The following is a 22,746-nucleotide window of genomic DNA, read 5'->3' on the forward strand; positions in this document are numbered from 1 at the left end:
TCGGATTCTTCTTCTGTATCTTTCCTCCGTTGTTTCGGACAACGAGCAAACATTTCTTAATTTCTTTGACTAATGGAATATTCGGAATTCTTCTGAAAACGAGCGTACAACGTTTACCCGATTAATACCAGGCTTACTTAACTGTAAGTGAATGTATTTTTTTCAGTTTGCATTGCTTACGTTTCATCTTTTCAATTTACATTGCCACAAAATTTCCGATTAACGAACAATTCTTAATTTTTGGACAATCGAATATCCGGAATCCTTCATAAAAAGAGGATTTTAAGTTTACCCGAATACTATAGGCCTTATGCAAGTGAATGTATATATTTTTTCACAGTTGGCATCGCTTAAGTTTCTTCTTTTTAGTTTCCGTTATAGGGCATGATTTGTTTATCGATACACAGCAAAAACTTTGGTGTTAACCGGTGTACATAGAGGACCACACCAGTTATTTTACACCGGTGTTAAATTGGTGGTGTTAGTTTTACACCTATAGGTGTTATTACAACACCTATGGTTGTTACATTTACACTCTTTGGTGTTATGTTCAATCTCTAGGGTGTTATTTTAACACCCCAGGGTGTGGTCCTCTATTAACACCAATTGGTGTAAGTTTTAACACCACAGTTTTTACAGTGTATACGATATATCTAGCCTATCTTACCTCATATCCATTCACATTTTGTAGTTGAAAGCAAGACATGCACCTGTGACCGCGCCGCCATCAAGAAAGCCAAGAAGAGCATCAAAGACGGGACACGAACTTCTGGCATCGCTGTAATATTCCAAGATAACCATGACAACGGTGAAGCGTAAGAATGACGTCATCGCGACGGATTGGGATCTCCCCTTGTCTTGTCAGCGAGAGCAGTGAACTGGAAGACAATACGTGTTAACACTTAGCATACCAGGAAGAATGGAGCTGTATTATGTGTATAAACAATGTGCGATCAACGGATTTTTCAAAGCGTTTCACTCACTACTGATGATACAGCTCTTTTATAGCGCATGTCACATTATCATCTGAAGTATTATGTGCTTTCAAAGGTATCTTACTTTGTATCATCACCCTGGCTTTAGCCTTTTACAGCGCACAAACAAACCGAGGAATTGATTCCCGTTAGGTAGATATTCATCTCACCTGGGTTGAGTGCAGCACAATGTGAGACAATTTCTTGCCTAAGGAATTTCGAGAAAAACCAATGACATCGTAATCATGAATATTGAAAACAATGCAGCACATCAAACGTCACTGTGTGACTTTGAGTACGGTTTTGATCTCAAACGGATGGAAAGTGGTAGTTACTGTGACGTCATGAAGGAAATGGTGGTGCAAGGGAAAGGAGAAAGATAAACTATGGAGGATTGACGGCTTGTTTACATCTTCTTCAAAGGACTGACTGATCACCAATGCCAGACCCACAGACACTTGAAATGCCCAATGTCATTCAGAATCGGAGTCACTTTAAAAAAATATTTAAGAGATCTATAAAAAAACTTTAGATACTTAAATAGCTACATAGTTGAATTCATCACTATGTAGCAATATGAATAAACTTCAATTTTGGTAGCATGGCTCCGTCAACAAGTTGATACCAATTGAAAGTTGAGGCACTGTCCTGTTGAAATTTGCGAACACTACACGATTTCTTGTCGAGGCCTTGGCGTCTGACTGTAAGCGAGTTAGGCCTGGCGCATTCACTTATTTATCCATTCATTCATACACACATATTCATTCCTTTATTCATTCGTTCATTTATTTATTCATTCATTTATTTATTCATCCACCCTTTTATCCATCCATTCATCCCTCCATGCATTCATTAATTTATTCATTCGTTCTTTCAGTTATTTGTTTATTCGTTCATCGCTTGATTGATTGATTGACTCATTCATTCATTGATTCAGTCATTCATACATTCGTTTCATTCATTCGTCCGTTCGTTCATTCATTCTCATTCATTCAATTATTTTTTTAAATATTTTATTTGTTCATCGCTTGATTGATTGATTCATTCATTCATTCATTCATTCATACATTCATTTCATTCATTCATACGTTCATTTATTCATTCATCCATCCATCCATCCACCAATCCATCCACCTTCCCCATCCATTCATTCATCCTTCCATTTATGCATTCTTTCATTAGTTCATAATATATAATTATTTATCTACCATTTCACAAACTTTCATTTTATTTTTTTCATACATTCATACATAGATAATTTGTCGTGAAAGTATATATATACCATGTTTGTCTACAGAAGAAACCTAAGTCCCTAAAACAAGTTTGGCTGAATACGCCTGCGACACATGAGGCGTTCGCCGCCTTTATGAAAGAACTAATTGTGCTGTACATATTTATCTGATTTAGAACTTAATTCTAACTATTTTTTCATTTAGTAAAAATCATAGATGTGCCATTAGATGACATTATCAGGATATTGTATTCTTACAACCAAAGAGACATATATGCATATTTTTCCTTAAAAGTAGAATGTCGATTTTGTTTTAATTCCTTTTAAGAACAATTTATTTGTAGTTGAGAATTATTGTAATATATAATGATCCATACCTCATGTTTTTCATGTAAAAAACTTGGAAATGTATTGATTTTTGTTTCCAGTCGTTCTTGTAACACAAATTGTCATAAAAAATGTCTATTTTATTTTCCTGTGTGTCCGATCAAAAAACAAATCGTAAATGATTCCTGGGAGTTTTAAAGCGATTTCTAATCATCATGTCATTATAATATGTTCGGGGATTGTGATCAGAATTTCTGAAAATTAGCAATACAAAAGTAAGAAACCGGTCCGTGATTTCAAAATTAATACAAACACTGTCACCCCACATTATTTGTACTACTTTTTTTTTCTCTTTTAGCACCTTTTCACTAAATGAAATGTTCCAATTTGCATCATTATCAAATAATTCTCTTTCTGCAAATCATAAGTTTTTTTTCATTCAGAATATAATTTCTTGTCAATCATTTGAAAAAATGATCATGTATTGTGAAGTAAATAAATTTCTTGATTGTCAATAAGTCTGGTAATATGTTCATCGCTATTTTTTCGTTTGCCTATTTCTTGATAATCATGATCATGTGATCTTTTGATTATTTGAAAATCTTGGGGGCTCACAGCCATACGACGGATTTTTTACGGGGGCAGATGCGTAAAATGTTTAAATATCTACAAACGATGAAGTCAATCAGCACATTTGACATTGATGGATAAGGGGAATGATTTATCAACATATTTGTCTGACAACATGACAGGGTCCCGTTGCATAAAAGTTACGATTATTGTAACTTTGCCATCCAATGGTATAACTACCATGGTAACGCTGATCAAAAGCCAATCAAAATCAAGGATTCCATGCAAGTTTACATGGATGGCGAAGTTGCCATAATGGTAACTTTTATGCAACCGTGGCAACGGGGCCCAGATCTGACAAGTTTGGTTGGTTTTGATTGGCTAAGAAGCACTGTTACTACGGTAACTGAAATTGTGAAATCCCCCGGTATTATAAAGGTGTTTTTTAATAGAATTATATAGGGGTAGGTGAGGTATTCTCCCCCGGCCCCATCCGAAGTGATGACGTCACAAAAAAACTTTTTTTTTTTCAATCTATTTCAGAGATTTTGATACCACATTTTGGTAGAGCATGATCAAAAAAACCTCCACAACCCAAATTTGGTGTGAATCAGTCCATGGGGCCCAAGATATGACCTCATGAATACAGAATTATCCCCATTGAAGTCAATGTATTATTGGCCTGGTTCCTAACATTTAGAACCAAGCCAATACTAAATTGATTTCAATGGGTTGTAAAGGTATTTCATCATGATCTACCAACTTATGGTATCAAAAATGCTGAATGCAAAAAGGGAAAATTCATGACGTCACACTACGGTACTCGTTATTTATGTTTTCACAGTATCCCAGGCCCCGTCTTACGTTGATTGCCATTGATTCGATCAATATTTTATCATGTAAATCCTTCTTTGACATAATTTTTCCTCGCGGAAATTTGCTCTATGTCCTTTGTAAACAAAAAGAAAATGCACTGAATTGTCAAGACAACGATTAATTAATGCCTTTCCTTTGTATCTAGAAAACATTTTATAAACAAATATACACTTTCGATGTTGACATAGTCATGATATTTGTCGGATGATCGGATCAATCGCATTTCTTGTGAGACAGGACCCTGACCTGCATGGGGAGCTTTTCACGAGAGGACTTGTCGGACGTTTTGTCTGACAAGTCCTGTTTCATCCGACGGCTACCATAGTAACGGTGCTTCTCAACCAATCAACATAGAGAAAATTTGTCAGATCTGAAAACTTGTCGGACAAAAGTGTTGATGAAACGCTTCCCAGGTATACCCTGTATTCGATTCCCCAAACATGAAAATGAAACAAACTGTAATCAAAATTGTCTGTAGAGCAAAATAATAACAATAAAAAAAATGAAGAGGGGGGGGGGGGGAACGAGCTAGCGAGGGAGAGAGAGGGGCATGGACCTGGCCACGGAGGATTATCTATTGTTACTGGGGGTGATGTGACAATGCTCAGCACCCCCAGTAACAATAGAATAATCCTCCGTGGATAGGTCCATGGACATGATTGAGAGGGGGGGGGAGGGGTATAGAGAGTATTGTCGTACTCATCGGGTGAGGCAAGGCTGCCCCCCCCCCCGAAATAGATAGTAGAATACAAATAAGTAAAATGTGTTTAGTACTCTTTAAATGCAAAGGAGCTAATCTGGTACCTATATATAATCACACTCCTCTAGAGTGAGATGAGGGACCATGCAGTCCTGACGGAATGAGATTTCAATCTTTCAAGAATGAATTTTTAAAACCTTTTTTGGAGTGAAAGTGTGCATTTTTACGCTTTCACTCCGAAAGAGGTTAAAATCACTCTTGAAAGATTGAAATCTCATTCCACCAGGACTGGCCACTAATCTCACTCTGAGAGTAGTGTGACCAGTGACCAGATGTAGCTCCTTTGCATACTGGAAAGATTTTTTTTTAAATCTAATTTTCAAAAACTTTCATTCCATCTAAAGTTTTCACCTCGTTCTTCATTTTGAATTTATAAATACAAACATCACCCTGGTCATGCTTGTGCTCTACTCGGTCGCATCGCTCACTCGCTTTTTACTTCATTTGTTTTATGCAACGCCCTCCCCATGCAAAAGAGATGGCATCCATTGAAATGTGCATTGGACATAAAGAGTGGGAGAGAGATAAAAAAAGAGAGAAACGGGGATAGCTTGAGAGCAGGGACCCTTTCACGAAACCCTCATAAGCTTAAATTCGAAGACATACCATAGGAAACGTATTTTGACGATAATTATGATACACGTTTATACGGATTGGCAACGAAGCTAACCTTACCACTGTTTCAAGATGTTTCAAGAAACGGACCCCGTTAGCACGGTTAAACCTTGGCGATCGACTCCGGAGTCTTCACCGCTTGGTCGTTGCTAAGCACTTACGTAATCGGCATGGTAATAGCATGAATAGTAATTATAATTCTCTCTCGCTCCTCTTTCTATCTCTCCCAAACATCATGAACATGTTATCGCGTATGATGCTTCAACTCATACGGCAACTCTTGCCATAGTACCAGATTTGCATTCGAACAATTATTGGCGTATTATGTGATATATTATTAATGCGCTTGCTTTCCCCTTACATCAATGGGTAAAAATTCCCCGCATGATGATTATGTGTATTATAATCAACAGTGTTACCAAAAAAGCTGATTAATTGGGGGAAAAGAAGAGAGACACGCATTATGGTATTCTATATTTACAATAATGAAAGTGGGCCTATTACAAAAGTTCTTTTTTCTATAAGTTTCTCATATTCCATTTCAAAAATGAATTCAATTGAATGAATACATGAAACGTTCATCACGGTTTTCACATATTTCAGATGTGTAGTAATTAGCTTAAGCCTGCTGCGCCCATGAATGTTTTAACAGAAATATGGCGCAATATAGATGCTGAGGATCATCATCACCATCACCATCATCATCATCATCACCATCATCAACATCAACATGGTTTCTGTTGATTTTTGGACATTGTGAGTCACTTTTCTATGTATTTCTTATTGCAATTACGTAGAATTGTGGTTATTTTCTTAAAAGTTCATTTTATTTCAATGTGCTGTGATAGATATTAAAACACATTGATCATATAATTGGTATTTTAAATCCACTATTACTGAATTATGATAATGAAAATTTAATACATTTTATAAAGCCATCGATCTTGAGATCTTTTCGAATTGCAAATGGAAACGTTAAGGAAATCATCACTTGCAAAGCAAATAGTTGTTCATGTGATCTAGCCAAGAAAGCTCATCCAAAATACGATATATGAACGTTATGATTTTTAAGTATTTGTAAAATATTCTTGAATAATGGTTAACAAATGAAAAATCTTTACAAAGATACTAAAATGTTATGGGGAAGAAGCATATTAGAATTAGACAAAGCTAACTAAAATACGATATGAACGTAATGATTTTCAAGTATTTAGAGCATTCCATAAAATGAATGATGGTTAACAAACGAAAATCCTTTACAAAAATGATGAAATATATGGGGAGGGGGGAACAGATTAGACAAGCTTTTCAGGATTATCATTAGATACTTATTTCGATGCATCTGTTATCATTAGTTTTAGATTAACAACTTGACAACGTTTCCAAACTAAAATGGCATAAGTTAACGTGTTATCATGATCATCCAGGGAAGAGCTAATTAAAAAGACGTTGAGTAAGATCTTGAAGGTGTTGAATGGTTCGAATGCAAAAGGGTTCTTTTATCCCTGTCGAGATTTAATCCTCCTTTCTTTACAGCTTCTCTGAATGGGTAGGGTTTCCTTCTCAATTGATGGTCCACTGTTTACAATCCACTCTCATTCAAAGGGTGTCTTTTCTTCCAAAAGCAAGTGTTTTGTACGCCGCAATCTCGGATGTGTATTTTGAGTGGCGCTCCAATCCCAACTTAACGTTACACATATAATACAGTGACCATAAAAATAGATTCGAGTTCCTCAATGGATGAATGGGTCTTACGCCTTTTGTACATGTGTACAGAGGTGTATGGAGAAAGTTCCCGCTGAGAGTGCGGAGCAAGAGTCGCCAAAGTAAGCAATAACCCCCGGTCCCATTCGAAGGGTTGCGTGGCGTCTTCCAAAACATTCAATGCATATTGCGCTGCATATACGTTGATCGCATATTCTTTAACATACGTGGTTCACAAACAAATGAGGATTATTCTGGTTGTGCGGAACTGTCAGTGTTTCATCGTATATTTTTCAACTGGAATGTTCAAGAGCGGCTTATTTGGAATAGTTTTCATCGGACTTTAATGAGGAAAAAAAAATTGGAGCAATGGAATACACAGATTTATGAACAGACTTTAACATCCTTGGATTTTCTGTTATCGAGTCGACATGGATTATTTGACGTATACCTCCTGATCATCTCAGACTCAGTAAAAAGTCCGTTATTATGATGGATACACTTAGTGGACATTAAAAAGCTGGGATTGCTTTCTTTCCACTCTGATAGTAATCAGTTCAATTGGAGAGTGTTTCATTTAAACGTGGACAAGATAAACGAACGATGTAAGTGCACTTTTGTATTATTAATGAAGATGTAGCCAATTATGGACGCATCGCCAGTTCCGTTGATATATTTGACATCAATATAACAGTATAATGTGAGACACACAAAAAGTGACATTCACGTGAATTCATAACTAATGGAGGCTCCTATGACTTTAATTCTTGTGACAAAAAAATTGATATAACTTTTGACACAATCTTTTATCATTGGACTGGGAAATCACTCGAGGCTGTTCACCATGCCCCGCATAACCCAACCAGCGTTCCTGAAGAGCTTGTGGTGGCGTTACCCTGGTACTATCCTTTACCACGTTGGTCTTCTTATCTTCATCGTGGCCGCTTTCTCGAAGTTTGGAGGATTATCCTTCATCACTGGCGCAGGGAAGCACAACGAGAAGAGAGACTTGGAGTTTAAGAAGTACGAATTAGACGTCGACCCGTCCATGCCGTTGGACAGGGTAGTCGATGACGAGCTGGCTGAATGGATCGAGCAGCTGCTAGTGCAGAAGTCGACTGGTACAGGAGAAGAACATGAACCAGTAATTGATGAGAAGAGAAGAAGAGTTGATGCAGGAAAGGAAGGGGAGGAGATCAACGGGGATGTCCCCAAGAATGCCATGGAGTCTATTGAGGTGTTAGGAGAAGGTGGCACTCAGTGGGATCGACCACCGATCAAGTTGGTCCTCAGGGACCCACACCTTGTCTCGCCGGGGCTCATCCCGGTCCAAAGGAAATCAAAGAACAAGATGCCCCGTCTTAAAGACCAACTACCTGGGCAGCTTCCTACTGTAAAGAATATGAGGGAAGATCTTGTAGGAAATGAATCTAAGACAGTTAAACATTCGGAAGGTCAACCCGATCTGGATCACCATCCGGGTCAGGAGGTCATCACTTCCGCCTTTACTCCATTTCCATCTCAAGGTGAGGCAGTGAGAGTGAATGTACTCATAGTTGCCGCAATGAGAACGGGATCATCCTTTCTTGGGGAGCTGTTCCAGCAGCGGAGTGACTTCTTCTACATGTTTGAGCCAGGGATGCAGCTGATGCACCGGCTCGATTCCTCAAATCTCACCAGGCGGGTGATCTACACAAAACTTGTCGATATGCTGAATGGCTTCTACCACTGCAAATTCAACGATATTCCATTCTTCATCGACGAATTGAACCATCGAACGTTGCACGGTCGTCAGCAATCCGTCGCCGCCCTTGTCACGTCGCAGTTTTGTCGGAAGGTGCGTATACCAACTCAGAGATCAAGCAAGTTGATGTGTGATCCTGTCACCGAGAAGGTCTTGGAGACAGCGTGTACCACGAGGGGCCACACCGCTATCAAATCTATCAGGGTACTGGATATAAACCTGATGATATCCGCAGTCAAAGACCCTGACCTGAACTTGAAGCTGATACACTTGATCCGTGATCCTAGGAGTATGATACTGTCACGATTGAAACTCAAGTTTCCTGCCATTAAAGTTTTTAACGTGTCTGAACTCACAGATACCTATCGCAACATCCTCTTGAAGTATTGCTCCAACTGGCTCCAGAATTATGAGATAGGGCACTATGTGCCTTTGATGAGGAAGAACTACTTGTTGGTGCGCTACGAGGATCTGGCCTTAGAACCTTACGTATACGCGCAAAAGATCTACGATTTTGCGGGTCTTGGTGCAGAAATTCCTCCAAAAATGAAAAGATGGATCGACATAAATACAAATACAAACGACCTGAGCAAAAAGAGGGCTGCCGCCTTCTCGACTAAGAGGGATTCGAAAGAAGTCTTGGTCAGTTGGAAATCGAGACTCACCATAGAGATGGCCCAGGCCATTGAAGAAGTTGGTGACTGCAGCCGACTCATGAAAGCAACTGGGTATAAACTCATTGGGAATAATCTCGAGATGCTTAGGAACACTGACCATCTTGTTGGCCAAGTTCCTGTACCCGAATTTCATGTTAATGAGTTTGATTTTATGTAATATATATAATATTTGAATGCGTTATTCAATCAGCCGTCCATGAAATCTTTCCCGAAGCCGTAAGAAACGGAAATTATTTGGCAATACCATTTAATGTAAGGATGCTGTGCGTGTGATCATATTCAACATAATTCTGAATTGTAAATATAAAATTTGATTTAATGACGGTTTCTAGAAACGTAAAACTGGTCTCCAAGTTTGTCATATTTACAAGAGGTTTACCCTGCAAATATATGTATTCAAACAGCAGAAATGATTGGAACGAATTTGATAATTACTTGAAACTGAGTGTACAACCGTTTTCTTTTTTATAGTTATCATTAATAATGGTACCATGAGGAAGCCGTCGATTCCATGACACTCGACGCATTCAAGAGCATAGAAAATGTATTGCCAAGCGGCCCTTCATGACAAAGCACTACCAAGAAGTATTTTAGTCGAAAATTGGTGAATCAAAACAGCAGTGTCGTCCTGGACTCTGGACGAGCATGACAAACGCATGCAGAAACTTAAAACAAAACTGATGTGCCGGATCACCGATTTTCGACCAAGGCCTCCCAGCTGAACTTTGTCATTTGACGGGCAATATATTTTCTGTGTTCTTGAATCAGTCCCCGTTGCAGTTGCCAAAACTTCCTTGTGATGGTAACTTTGTCACAAATGAACAGTCAACATGGTCAATCAAAACTGTGCTCTAGTCACACCAAAGTAACCGATTTCGCACAGAACGATAGCATGCAATTCGACATAATAGCTTTTGGTCGTCAGTGTGGAGTCGGTTTCACTGGTGTGACTGTTACATTTTGAACTATAATGTATGTTGTAATCAACTGCAAGTTTACCATCGATGGTAACTTGTTGTAACAGGTCCTGTAACAATGGCCATTGTGACGTAATACTCGGGTGATTCTTTTTTTGTTGTTGTTTAAACCTTGATATACATGTAGTTAGTTGTAAAATATTTATATACCACTAGTCTTGATAACTTATACACTTAGGTATTTTAACCAACATACATGTATGCATGAAGTTTCTTTAAAAGTGTTGTTTAACAAATACCATTCACTCTGAATACTCTATCGTTCCGATCAACCATCGGTATAGCTTCATAATTTTGTAAGGGAGTGTATAGGCCATGCATGGTAAAGTGAGTACAGTATTTCATGCATTTATCAACATGATCAACGTGCGTGAATTTATTTCATAATATGACTATATTGCTATATGTATAACAGGTATTTATCATTATTTTTTAAGAAAGGATCAGGTAGCAGCAAAACGGCAATCAAAGTGGGGATCAATATTTTTGCTGTGCCATCTGTCAAAATTTTACTCAACGAACATAGGTCAAGGTCAAGAGATGAATTACTTTTATTCTATAAATAGTATTTTGATATTCTGACGTTACACAGTAAAAACACCTTTTAAAATATTCAAACAGCGCTGTTAATTATTATATGAACCGTACAGTAGTTGTTTAAACAATTACATAGGTGTTTTAAACATTTAACAACAAATTTAATTCCTTTTATGCTAAAATATCAATAAATGTAGCATTGTTATGTAAACTGTAAAACAATAATGTATGGTTCATATACACTGTAAAAAAATTTGGGTAAAATGTTTACCACCAAGAGGGTAATTATGTGTCCAACCAATTTGGGGCAGTATTTTACCCAAATCTGGGAAGCATATTGTCCAGTAAGGTTCTAAAAAAGAGCAGCAATTACTTTAGAATGAGCAAAATTTTCATCACACTGGATAAATGAAAATGCCCAAAAGAAATGCCCAATGTTGGTTGGACACATAATTACCCTCATGGAGCACTTTCACCCAATATTTTTTTAGAGTGTAGTAAATAGCGTTTCATAAAATTTTGAACAGCATTTTTACTGTATAAGTTGGCCTCATTACGAATTTTGGACGTGTTCTTCCGATATTTCTTGTCCCAATAAAACGCTATGACAAGATTCGTCTCAAGAGTAAAATGTAGTGATAGAATAGAACTAATTAATGTCATAACTTGTTTCTTGATTATCGTTTATATCATCATCAAAACGTTTGTTTCATTACTTTTTTTGTACCTTAATATCTTTTATTATTGGGATTATGATCATCGCTTTATCGCCATCTTTGTAATCATGGGATTTATTTGTCTTTCGTATGTGTGTACACAGCAAAAACTGTGGTGTTAACCGGTGTACATAGAGGACCACACCAGTTGTTTTACACCGTTGTTAAATTGGTGCTGTTAGTTTTACACCCATAGGTGTTATTACAACACCTTTGGTTGTTATATTTACACTCTTTGGTGTTATGTTCAATCTCTAGGGTGTAGTTTTAACACCTCAGGGTGTGGTCCTCTATTAACACCAACTGGTGTCAGTTTTAACACCACAGTTTTTACAGTGTAGGAAGTTCTGTACACTGTTAAAAGACAAAATATTTTACAGAAATAACAGGATCATTCTGTATTATAAATAGTATCATTTTTTCTGTAATTTAAAAGGGGGAATATCACAGAAAAATATTGTAAGGTTTCATACCTCATACACTGCAAAAACTCCGGTGTTGATTTAACACCAGCCCGGAATCAATATATGTCCACACCAGAGAAGTATTGAAACACCAGTTTGGAATCAAACCGATACTGCTTTAATACTAATTGGTGTTGTATAAACACCGTTCTGGTGTTAGACCAAAACGAAACTGGTGTTGTTTAACACTTCTCTGATGTGGACATATATAGATTCCGGGCCTGTGTTAAATCAACACCGGAGTTTTTGCAGTGTATATAAATTTTATGTAAATAAACACAATGTAAAATAACAGGTGTTCATGGGATTCTGTTGCAGGAACTTTTCTGTCCTGTAAGAATAAATTAATTGTCTAAAAATGTAAGAAACTGTTGAATGTTCACTGCAAAAAAGCCGGTGTTAATTGAACATCAGCATGGTATCTATATCGATCCACACCAGAGAGGTATATATTGAAACTACACCGATTTGACGTTAGGCTAACACCAATTTGGCATTTAAGCAACATCAATTAGTGTTAAACCAATATCGGGTTGATTCTTGACTGGTGTTGTACTTGTTTTAACGCTTCTCTTGTATGGACCGATATAGATACCGGGCAGGTGTTTAATCAACACCGGTGTTTTTGCAGTGTATAGTGACATGTTTTTGTTTTAATTTCTAGGCCTATACATCTGCATATTATGTGTTAGGTAAAGCCGGTTTTCACCATCCCAACACATAATCATTGTCGTTGACAGCGACATCGTAATCATTGTTTTGAAAGCATCGTCACTATCACCACACTCCCGTCACCATCATAATATCCTTTGTCAGGGTCATTATCGTCATCATCGACAACACCATCACCATCATCTCATTTCCATCATCATTACCATCATCGTTACCATCATCATCATCATCATCATCATCATCATCAACAACATCATCATTATCGTCATCATCGCTATCATATCATTATCATCTTATATTTACCACCACCACCATCATCATCATCATAATGATCATCAACACCAACACCATCGTCATCATCATCATCATCCTCCTCAAATTTATCAGTTTCGAATGGAATGATGTCATAAGACTGATGGTATCGTATGGTAAAAAAAAATCTGTAAGCATTGTCTTTTTGTAGATTGAGTATGTATCTGCAGGCAGTTGTTAAAGTCTATTTAAACGTGTGTGTGTATAAAATAAATGAAAGTGCAATTTCCAATGTAAACACCACTGCATTACCTTTGTTTAACATGTTAATAATTACTTAATTACGAAGTGAGGAGAAGGAAGATATGTGTATGAGGGTGTGTGTGTGTGTGAGAGAGAGAGAGAAAGAGAGGGGGAGAGAGAGAAAGAGAGGGGGTGAGGGAGAGAGGGGAATCAGAAGAAGATGATAATAATGAATGGGGGTAAGAGAAGTAAAGGGAAGAGCGAAATGGAAATAAAGGGTCAGATGCCTAAAAAGTGACAATTGATTTTGCTAGGCTTTTGCTGAGAGAGAACCCCAAGGTGTGCAGTAACCTACATGTGCATGTTTTCTTCCTAGTTAGTGCAGACCAAATGCTTAATATATAAATGTATTGATAAGAAACAAGTTAGTTTGACACCACGTCTAAGGAAAGGATGTTATATGTAAGAAGGTTATTTGCACTGCCACACATTTGCTTTCGATTCTTGACTTTTCTGTGAGTGGTGTTCGCACCAGCGTGACGTCACTATTTTTCAAACCGCTAGCAATTGCTTTCTGAAGGCAAGAAAAGGGTTCAAGCACCAGCAAAGGGTTATGCTTATGAAATAAAGCAATTGCTGAAGCCATGGACGGAAATCCCAGGGAGGGGGGCAAGGGGAACGCGTCCTCCTACCATTTGGAAGGGGGGGGGGACACAATATTAAATGCCCCCCTACCATTTGTGGTTTTTTATGATGGAAAAAATACATAATTCAAAATGACCTTACATTTTGAGTGATAAACTTTTTTTTTGCTTGTCAAATTTTTTTGGAAAAAATGGGCTTAAATTTTGGGTGATAACCTTTTTTTTTGCTTGTCAAATTTTCCGGGGTAAAAAATCCGTGATCCGCCCCTGGTCCCCTACCTTTGAGGAGAGATTTCCGCCCATGGCTGAAGCGTGATCTTCTGTTTGGCTAGCAAGTGCTTGTGATTGTCCTTGAAGCAATTGCTTGCATGCAGCAATTGCTACTTTTTATGTATCTGACCCAAGGGTGAGAGGGAAATAGGTTGGAGAGCGTGAAAGGGTAAAATAGACTTTTACAGATAAAGATTTTTTTAAAAATGTAAAAGTTTAAACAGGGATGCAAAGGAAGCGGAACTTTATACCTTGCTTAAAATGTATGTTTAGGAGAAAATACTGAAATTTCTTCTTAATACTTGCAGAAGCGGATCTAGAGGGGGGGGGGGTTGGGGGGGTTGCAACCCCCCCAAAAAAAAAAATCCGGGGACAAGAGTGGTGTTTTAGATGCAAGAAAACGCCATTTTCACACACAGATTTTCAAAAATTTTCCCTACTGTGGGAGGGGGGACACCCCCCTCCCACACCCTCCCCCTCGCTCGCTCCGCTCGCTTGGACTCGGTCGCTACGCTCCCTCGCATACCACCCCAACCCCCCCCCCTTTATAAAAAGCTGGATCCGCCCCTGACTTGTTTTCTACAATGAATTACAAATGAATTCTACAATGTATATTTCGACATAATGCAGTAGGCCTATATAGAATGTGGATCGAGATCGATGCTTGGGCTGATTCAATGTACACAACCTGCCCAAATGCTGAGAGAGTAAACATATTCTCTTTGTGATAGTCAAAATGGTTCCTCAGACAACTTTTAAGGTTGCAAGAAATGTTTTGTGTTTGTTTGGAGGTACGACGGCGGGGGGGGGTGCAAGGTCGGCGCCTTTTGAGCGCCAATTTTATGAGGGAATTAGGACAGGCCTATCGTCTAGCTTTGTATTTTGGGCGAACGGGGGACTTTTCGCTGATAGAAGAAATTAGAAAAAGAAAAGTTTGACACCCCAAGGAGTGGAGCGGGACGTAACGTATGGCGTGGGTAATGTCGAGTATATAGCACTGATAGGCCTGCCCAATATGTAAAGATTATTTTGTAAAAAAAACGTCACTCGCTCTTACTAAGCGTGTCTTTGAACAATTCAGACTCCTTTGTGACAGGCCAGGGGAAGGGAAAAATATAACCCTTTTAAGTTGTTACCAACACTATTTTCTATTGTTTTCTTTTCCCTTATTGTCGCAATAAGAAAATACTGAGTACCTCTTCTATTTTCTTCTCCCCCCTCCCACTTACACACACACGCCCACGAACGCAATCCCCTTCCTCTCTCTGTCCTCTCCCTCTCTCTCTCACCCTTTATCTCTTCCATAAATTACCTAGAAAAATGTGGCTACCCCTATTCCCCCTTCTCTTTAAATTTCTGATAATACTCCTACTTAACTACCACATTATTTTTTGTAATGATTTATTCCTATCTCTTCTTTATTAAACATATCCAATCCCGTCCATTTGTATTCTCTCTCTCTCTCGCTCTCTCTCTCTCTCTCTTGCTCTGTCTCTGCCCCCCCCCCTCTCTGCTCTGACCCCTTCATCCATGGGCTCTTTACCTCTCTATTATGATGATCATTTATCTCTCTCCCACTCTCTCTCCCTCTATGCTCTGATCCCTTCATTCATCTTTCTTGCTATCATATCGGTCTGTCGATCACTCTCCCTGCCCTGTCTTCCCCACTCCCCCATCCCCTCTCTCACATTCACCCCCGCCCCCCCCCCCTTCTCTATCTCCCCTTCTCTCTCCCTACGCGCTGATCCCTTCATACATGGGATCCTTACCCCTCTTTTTATCCCTCCTCTCCTCCCCCTCCAACCCCCCCCCCCCCCTCTCTCTTTCCTTAGATGCCTCTATCTCTCTCTATAGGCCGGCCATGATAAAAAATATTCATAAAATTGATACAACCAGCCATTATTCACATACAGGTAAAATAACTTTATAAATTGCAACATGTCCATCTACACATAAATATCCTCAAGAAATATGGAGCAAAAACGTATTATTTCATAATAAGATATAAAAACGGATAGGTTTCGTTTATCTACACTGTAAAAAATGAAGTGCTAATTTAGCAATTACAGTGCTTGTATAGTGACTGCACTACGAGTGCTGATTTTCTACTTTAAATTTAAACTTTAAACTTTAAACTAGAAAATCAGCACTCGTCATGCTCGTAGTACAGTTACTATATACAAGCACTGTAAGTGCTAAATTAGCACTTCATTTTTTACAGTGTATTGTGCGTAAATATACAAATCTAGGGCCCGTTTCATAAAGAGTTACAACTGTTGGTAACTTTGCCATTATGACAACTACCATGGTAACAGGGCTCAGCAGCCAATCAAAATCAAGGCTACCATGGTAGTTGCCATAATGGCAAGGTTACAACAGTTGCAACTCTTTATGAAACGGGCCCCAAGAGGATTTAGGGTGTTTCTTCGGTGACACGACATTTTCTCCGGCGACAATCGCTTCGGGCTTTATTTCTTATAAGATATAGGCCCGTATTCTGAAGTCGGGTTTAACTTAAACTTATGTTTAAAGTTGTGGTTTAATTGTTACATAAATCACTAACAGTAGAGATATCATATCTCAGCTCATTTGGCTCTCAAATCGTTCATAATTGTCTAGGAAGTATAAAAAGATTATTGGCTTCACCATCGATGAATCAGGAAAGAGCACAGTAAACATAAGAAACGTACAACTTAATATAACATTTGATACTTTTGGCTTCCCATACTTAAACCACAACTTTAAACCTGAGTTTAATTTAAACCCGACTTCAGAATACGGGTCTGGGTTAGGTTTAGGATAGGGTGTAGTCTTAAATCCAGGATTGAAGATGGTTATACCCAGAACAAAATCCAATTGAAACCCATTGAACACACATTGAATTTTCAATTGGTTTCAATTTGGATTCAATTGCTATCAATGGCCCGTATTCTGAAAGTCAGGTTTAACATAGACCATGGTCTAACTCTGCGCTAAAATTATGGGAAGCCAAATATGTAAAATTTTGTATTAAGTTGTATGTTTCTTAAATTTACTGTGCTCTTTCCTGATTCACCGAGGGTAAAGACAATAATCTTTTTATACTTAATAGACAATTATGAATGATTTGAGAGCCAAAATGAGCTGAAATATGATATCTCTACTGTTTGTGATTTATGTAACAATTGGCTATCCATATTAAACCACAACTTTAAACCTGCACAGCAAAAACTGTGGTGTTAACCGGTGTACATAGAGGACCACACCTTGAAACAATCGATTTTTCACCCAGTGTTGTCAAGGCATCGTATTTCACATACTTTTGGTATTCACATGAAAGATTGCTATACCCAAAGACCTTCCTTAATTTTCAGCATTGAAATAACATGAATAATGTGTAACCAAATATGATGATATCCCGAAAGCCTATAATGTCTTTGGTATTAATGAATTACGTGTAGAACGGAGCGATTGATAACATAATATGTATATTTTACGAAAGATACCTAGAATGTCAGAGTAAAAACAAGAAAGTTATGATTATGATACATATGATAAAGATAAACTTGGTCGAATATGGATATATTCCACATAATTTTATTTTCAATTATAAAATTATTTTGAATTTTCTATCATAATTTGTTAAATAGTCACACACACATTATACATCGAATATATAAATTAATAAATGTACAATTCACTTAAAAGTCACATAATATATGGCAAAATCATTATTGAAAGTAGCATTTCATTTAAATTTATGGAAAGCCAGCGACGCCATAATTCACACCTAGAAGCGTGATATTTTAGACACACAATGCGCTTGAGAGATGACTTATATTAAAAACATACATCATTTGAAATTCCACCAATCGGGACACTCTTTCCATTTTTCTTATTCATCAAAGGAACGTCCTAATAGAAGAATGATGATGTCGATTAATTCAATAAAATGTTTACTTAAAAATCAAGTATAAAATTTGGTAAAACAATGTAAAATAGAGGGCGGGCAAGCGTATGAAATCGGGGAGGAGGGTGGTATAGAGTATGTCCCATATATACGAGAGATATTGGAGGGGAATGATTTTATTGTTTTGATTGAACAATATTTTGATAAGTATTAGGTACTACAAAATCGGAAAATAGCGTTCAACGTGGACATCATAAGAATACACTGTGATGAGTGTACGTAATTATATGTCGAAAATCATATCTGTCGGTGTTCAATGCCATTTTCCGATTAAATGATATTAAGAAAATTGTTAAGTTTCAATGATATAAACTGACCAATAATGCAAACGTGGGGGCAATTATACATATTCACTCTGTCATTACCCTAAAAAAGAATGCGGGGTTCATGCCCAAGTCACAATAACGAAACTAACCCTAAATCGATCAATATCGTGCCATTGAAAATAACGTATATCAGTCTTGAGTCCGTTTCGCTGCAATGGGTGTTGCATAATAGTGTTGTTGGTAAGTATTACTGTTTGTAAGTTAGACACTTGGTGAGCTTCCTCGAATGTCTTGTCATTTTTGCTGATAAAACTTATAAAATCCTTTCATCTACCCGGCGATAGAGGACAATGACATTTTGCACGTTATTTAGAACCATGCATGATATGTGATGTCCTTCTACAAAAAGTCAAATGCGTTGATATCAAGCTCAGGTACTGGGAATGTGTCGACAAGGTGGTCAGAATTGCTCAGCATCTCAAAATCATTCCCAATGAGTTTATACCCAGTTGCTTTCATGAGTCGACTGCAATCACCAACTTCTTCGATGGCTTGAGCCATTTCTAAGGTGAGTCTCGACTTCCATCTGACCAAGACTTCCTTCGAATCCCTCTTAGTCGAGAAGGCGGCAGCCTTCTTCTGGCTTGGATCGTTGACATTGGTGTTGGTGTCCAACCACGTCTGCATGGAAGGAGGAATTTCAGCACCAACACCAACGAAGTCGTATATTCTTTTTGTGTAAGCATAGGGTTCTAGTGCCAGATCCTCATAGCGCACCATCAAGTAGTTCTTCCTCATCAAAGGCACATAGTGTCCTATCTCATAGTTCTGGAGCCAGCTGGAGCAATACTTCAAGAGGATGTTGCGATATACATCGGATAGCTCAGTCACATTGAATACTTTGACAGCAGGAAAATTAAGTTTTAATCGTGATAAAATCATACTCCTAGGATCGCGGATCAAGTGGATCAGCTTCAGGTTCAGATCAGGGTCTTTGACTGCTGATATCATAAGGTTAATGTCCAGTACCCTGATAGATTTGACGGCAGTGTGGTCTTTCGTTCTACACGCAGTCTCCAGGACCTTCACGCTCACATCTTGGCACGCATCTCGAGGACGTTCTCCTGGCATACGCTTGCGGCAGAACTGAGGTGAAACTAGGGCGGGAATCATTTGCTTGCGGGCGAATAATGTTGTTCGATTCAATTCGTCTACAAAGAAAGGAACGGAAGCGAAGTCGCAACGGTAGAAGTCCTGCAGCATTTCGATGAGTTTTGTGTAGATCACTCGTCGGGTCAGGTTTAACGAGTCGAGCCTGTGCATTATTTGCATTCCTGGTTCAAACATGTAGAAGAAGTCCCCTCTCTGCTGAAACAATTCCCCAAGAAAGGACGAGCCTGTCCTCATTGCGGCAATAATAAGAACATTCGCCCTCTTGGTCATTTCCCTCTCAGGCATTGCTGGTCCATGAACTACACCTGCCTTTTTTCTGAAGTGATGTTTAACGGCTTCATATGGCTTCCTGTGCGGTCGAACTCGCGGCACCGCTTCGACTCTATTTACGCGCGGTATCATGGGAATGTTTTGAAGTATCTGAGCATGAATATCGTGAAGATCATACGGAAGTTGTCGGTTATCTTTAAACTTCCCAAAATCATTTTCAGGGGAACCACCTTCTCCTAAAAGCTCGGCATTTTCCTGGACGGGAGAGGTGGCATTGTCTCGAGGTCGCCCTTGTGCCACACCCTCCACTCCTTCACCAGGGTCCCGAACGTCAGAATTCAACTCATCCAACGACTTCTCGACGTGGTCGACTAGCGGCATGGACGGGTTGGTGTCCAAGTTGTCCTCTCTCGTGTTGACATCCCTCCTTTGGTAAAACAATCTGCACTTAGCAACGTTAGTGATATCGCCGTAGTTGGAAATGACTACAAAAACGAAGACGAGAAGAATGGCGTGGTAAAGAATGGTACATTGGTTACGGCGTATCAGGCTCTTGATTCTCGCCATAGTGAAGAGCGGTTATTTTCAACTCCGGACAAAAGTAAAGAATATCTCCCCAAAACTATTCGCCGACTGTTTCAATTGACTGAAGTCCGCTATCCTATATTGTAGTACTCATCAGTATCATCTGCAATAGCCCGATGTTTGATGTTCTAATGTTGCTGGAGGTAGATGAAATATTCTATAACCGCATATCCAGATGATACCATTTTCAGTTTTATGTAACGACGTATTGGTGGTTCCGAATGAATACAAATGAAATACCAATTCCAGCTCTCTTGTAGAGCATGGAAACCGTTCCAGGGAAAAACAAAATCGAATACTCAATATTTTTAGGATTCCTCCAGATGTATGTGATGAGTGTGTGAAGATTAAATCATCAATTATACTCTTTTGTCCAAAGCAGCGTAAATCCAATAAATGGTGATACAGTAGGAAACATATAATACACAGCATTCAACAATTTACACTTTCCGTTTCTGGATGCATAACACGGTGTCTCCGATTTCGTCTAACTTTGGCAAGAGGTCTGTAAACATGATTTTCGCTCTGCTAAAAGGTATATCGTTCGGGCGCATTCGTGTAAAGTTAATTAAGCAATTAGCGATTCCAATGGTACACAAGCTCAAGCTGGCAAGGAAAAAACACACTAAAACCTTTAAAACCGATATATGGTCATTACATAGGAGGGTGTGTATACAATCGAGGGAGACGAATCACGGTTATTCAGTGTGGCCAAACAATAGATACCACGATTTTTGTTTGTTACAGACGAGATTGACCAGACAATAGCGACGACATGCGTGAAAGAACTTTCTCCAGAATCTCTGTATGCTCTTTATCGATTATGTAAGCCTCTCGTACGCCATGTACGTTGGGGACAAAAATTATTGTCCGATTTATCCGTTGGCCAAACAAGCAATTCACCCCAATTCACAGTCGTGTATGCCACAATACAAGGGCGGTGTCAGGCTATTGTAATGGGGGGGGGGGGTGGTGGTGGGGGGATAGACGACCTATTTTTATCCTTTGACTAATATTCAATAGATTTACACGTTATTTAACTCTCTTCTTTATGTCCATCTTTCTTCTTTCATAATCTTTCTCTTACTTTTCTCCCTAAGCATTTCACTATTTGAAGAAAAAAAAACATAGGGCCTGTCCCCCCCCCCCCTTGTGGAGCAGTCCCTACAAGAATCGAGAAGGGGCCATGCTTAACTTAGGGAGTTATTGCAATCGCAACGCAGAACGCTTTCGGAAACATAGCGCATGTATTATCAAATGCCCTTCAAGACAATGAACAACCAAGAGGTCTTTGTCGAAAATTGGTGAAACAAAACTGCTCTTTCGTCCTTGAAGTGAGACAAACGATTTATTTCAACATTTCGTCAGCTCCGAAACAGGACGAAATTACTGTTCTGGTTCACATAATTTCGATAAAGACCTCCTAGCTTATTTTCATTGTGATTTGATTTGCATTGTCAATGTATTTGCTGTAATCTAGAAGCGGTGCAAAAACTCACTTATAGCACCACATCAACCACGCCGACGAAGTCGACTCAAGACCAAACATATCACTAGTCATCATCATCATCACCACCAATCATCATTTCTATCCTCATCATCATCACCACCACCAACTTCACCAATCATCATCTTCATCATCATCATCACCATCATCATCATCACCATCATCATTACCATCATCATCATCACCATCATCACCATCACCAACATCACCAATCATCATCATCATCACCTCTCATCGTCATCATCATCAACAACAACATCAACAAAATCACCATCATGATTATCATCCACCAATCATCATTTCTATCATCGTCATTATCAGTGATGATTATCACCACTAGTATTATCATCTCAGTAACTAATTTACCATCACCATCGTCATCGTCATCATCATCATCGTCATCATCATCACCATCATAATCTTTATCAATCATCATCACCACTACCACCATTATCACCATCATCATTATCACCATGATCATCATCATAATCACCACCACCATCATCAATCATCAATTTCACCATCGCCATATCATCATTATATCACCACCATTATTATCTTCATCATTATACCCTTTCCCCTCCTCTTCCCCTCATCATTATCAACCCTATCATCATAACCACCAACATCACCAATCATCATCATATTCACCACCACCAACTTTACCAATCATCATCTTCATCATCATCATAACCATCATCATCATCATCATCATCGTCGTCTTCGTCGTAATCATCATCATC

General features: G+C 38.6%; 3 protein-coding genes across 3 annotated transcripts in view; 2 read left to right on the forward strand and 1 right to left on the reverse strand.

Annotated features, from left to right (window-relative positions):
• The window catches only part of LOC129281552 (endosomal/lysosomal proton channel TMEM175-like), a 37,500-nt gene extending 34,450 nt beyond the window's left edge, over positions 1-3,050 (forward strand). The window contains exon 21 of the mRNA XM_064113199.1: positions 692-3,050. Within this exon, the coding sequence (XP_063969269.1) occupies positions 692-819 (128 nt within the window). The 3' untranslated portion in view covers positions 820-3,050. The remainder of the gene's footprint in view (positions 1-691) is intronic.
• Positions 3,051-6,955: 3,905 nt separating this feature from the next.
• Positions 6,956-13,394, forward strand: LOC129281996 (carbohydrate sulfotransferase 1-like). The gene has a single exon (XM_054917929.2). It carries the CDS (start codon positions 7,902-7,904, stop codon positions 9,633-9,635), a length of 1,734 nt encoding a protein of 577 aa, XP_054773904.2. The 5' UTR covers positions 6,956-7,901; the 3' UTR covers positions 9,636-13,394.
• A 2,767-nt stretch (positions 13,395-16,161) lies between these two features.
• On the reverse strand, positions 16,162-21,372 carry LOC129282021 (carbohydrate sulfotransferase 4-like). The gene has a single exon (XM_054917952.2). It carries the CDS (start codon positions 20,476-20,478, stop codon positions 18,868-18,870), a length of 1,611 nt encoding a protein of 536 aa, XP_054773927.2. The 5' UTR covers positions 20,479-21,372; the 3' UTR covers positions 16,162-18,867.
• Between the last annotated feature and the right edge of the window lie 1,374 nt (positions 21,373-22,746).

This window comes from Lytechinus pictus, chromosome 18 (assembly GCF_037042905.1).
Source record: "Lytechinus pictus isolate F3 Inbred chromosome 18, Lp3.0, whole genome shotgun sequence".
NCBI lineage: Eukaryota > Metazoa > Echinodermata > Echinoidea > Temnopleuroida > Toxopneustidae > Lytechinus > Lytechinus pictus.

What these genes read in the sequence shown, in the direction of transcription:
- LOC129281996 (XM_054917929.2), top strand. Translation starts at nt 7,902, where the DNA reads ATGCCCCGCATAACCCAACCAGCGTTCCTGAAGAGCTTGTGGTGGCGT.
- LOC129282021 (XM_054917952.2), bottom strand. Translation starts at nt 20,478, where the DNA reads ATGGCGAGAATCAAGAGCCTGATACGCCGTAACCAATGTACCATTCTT.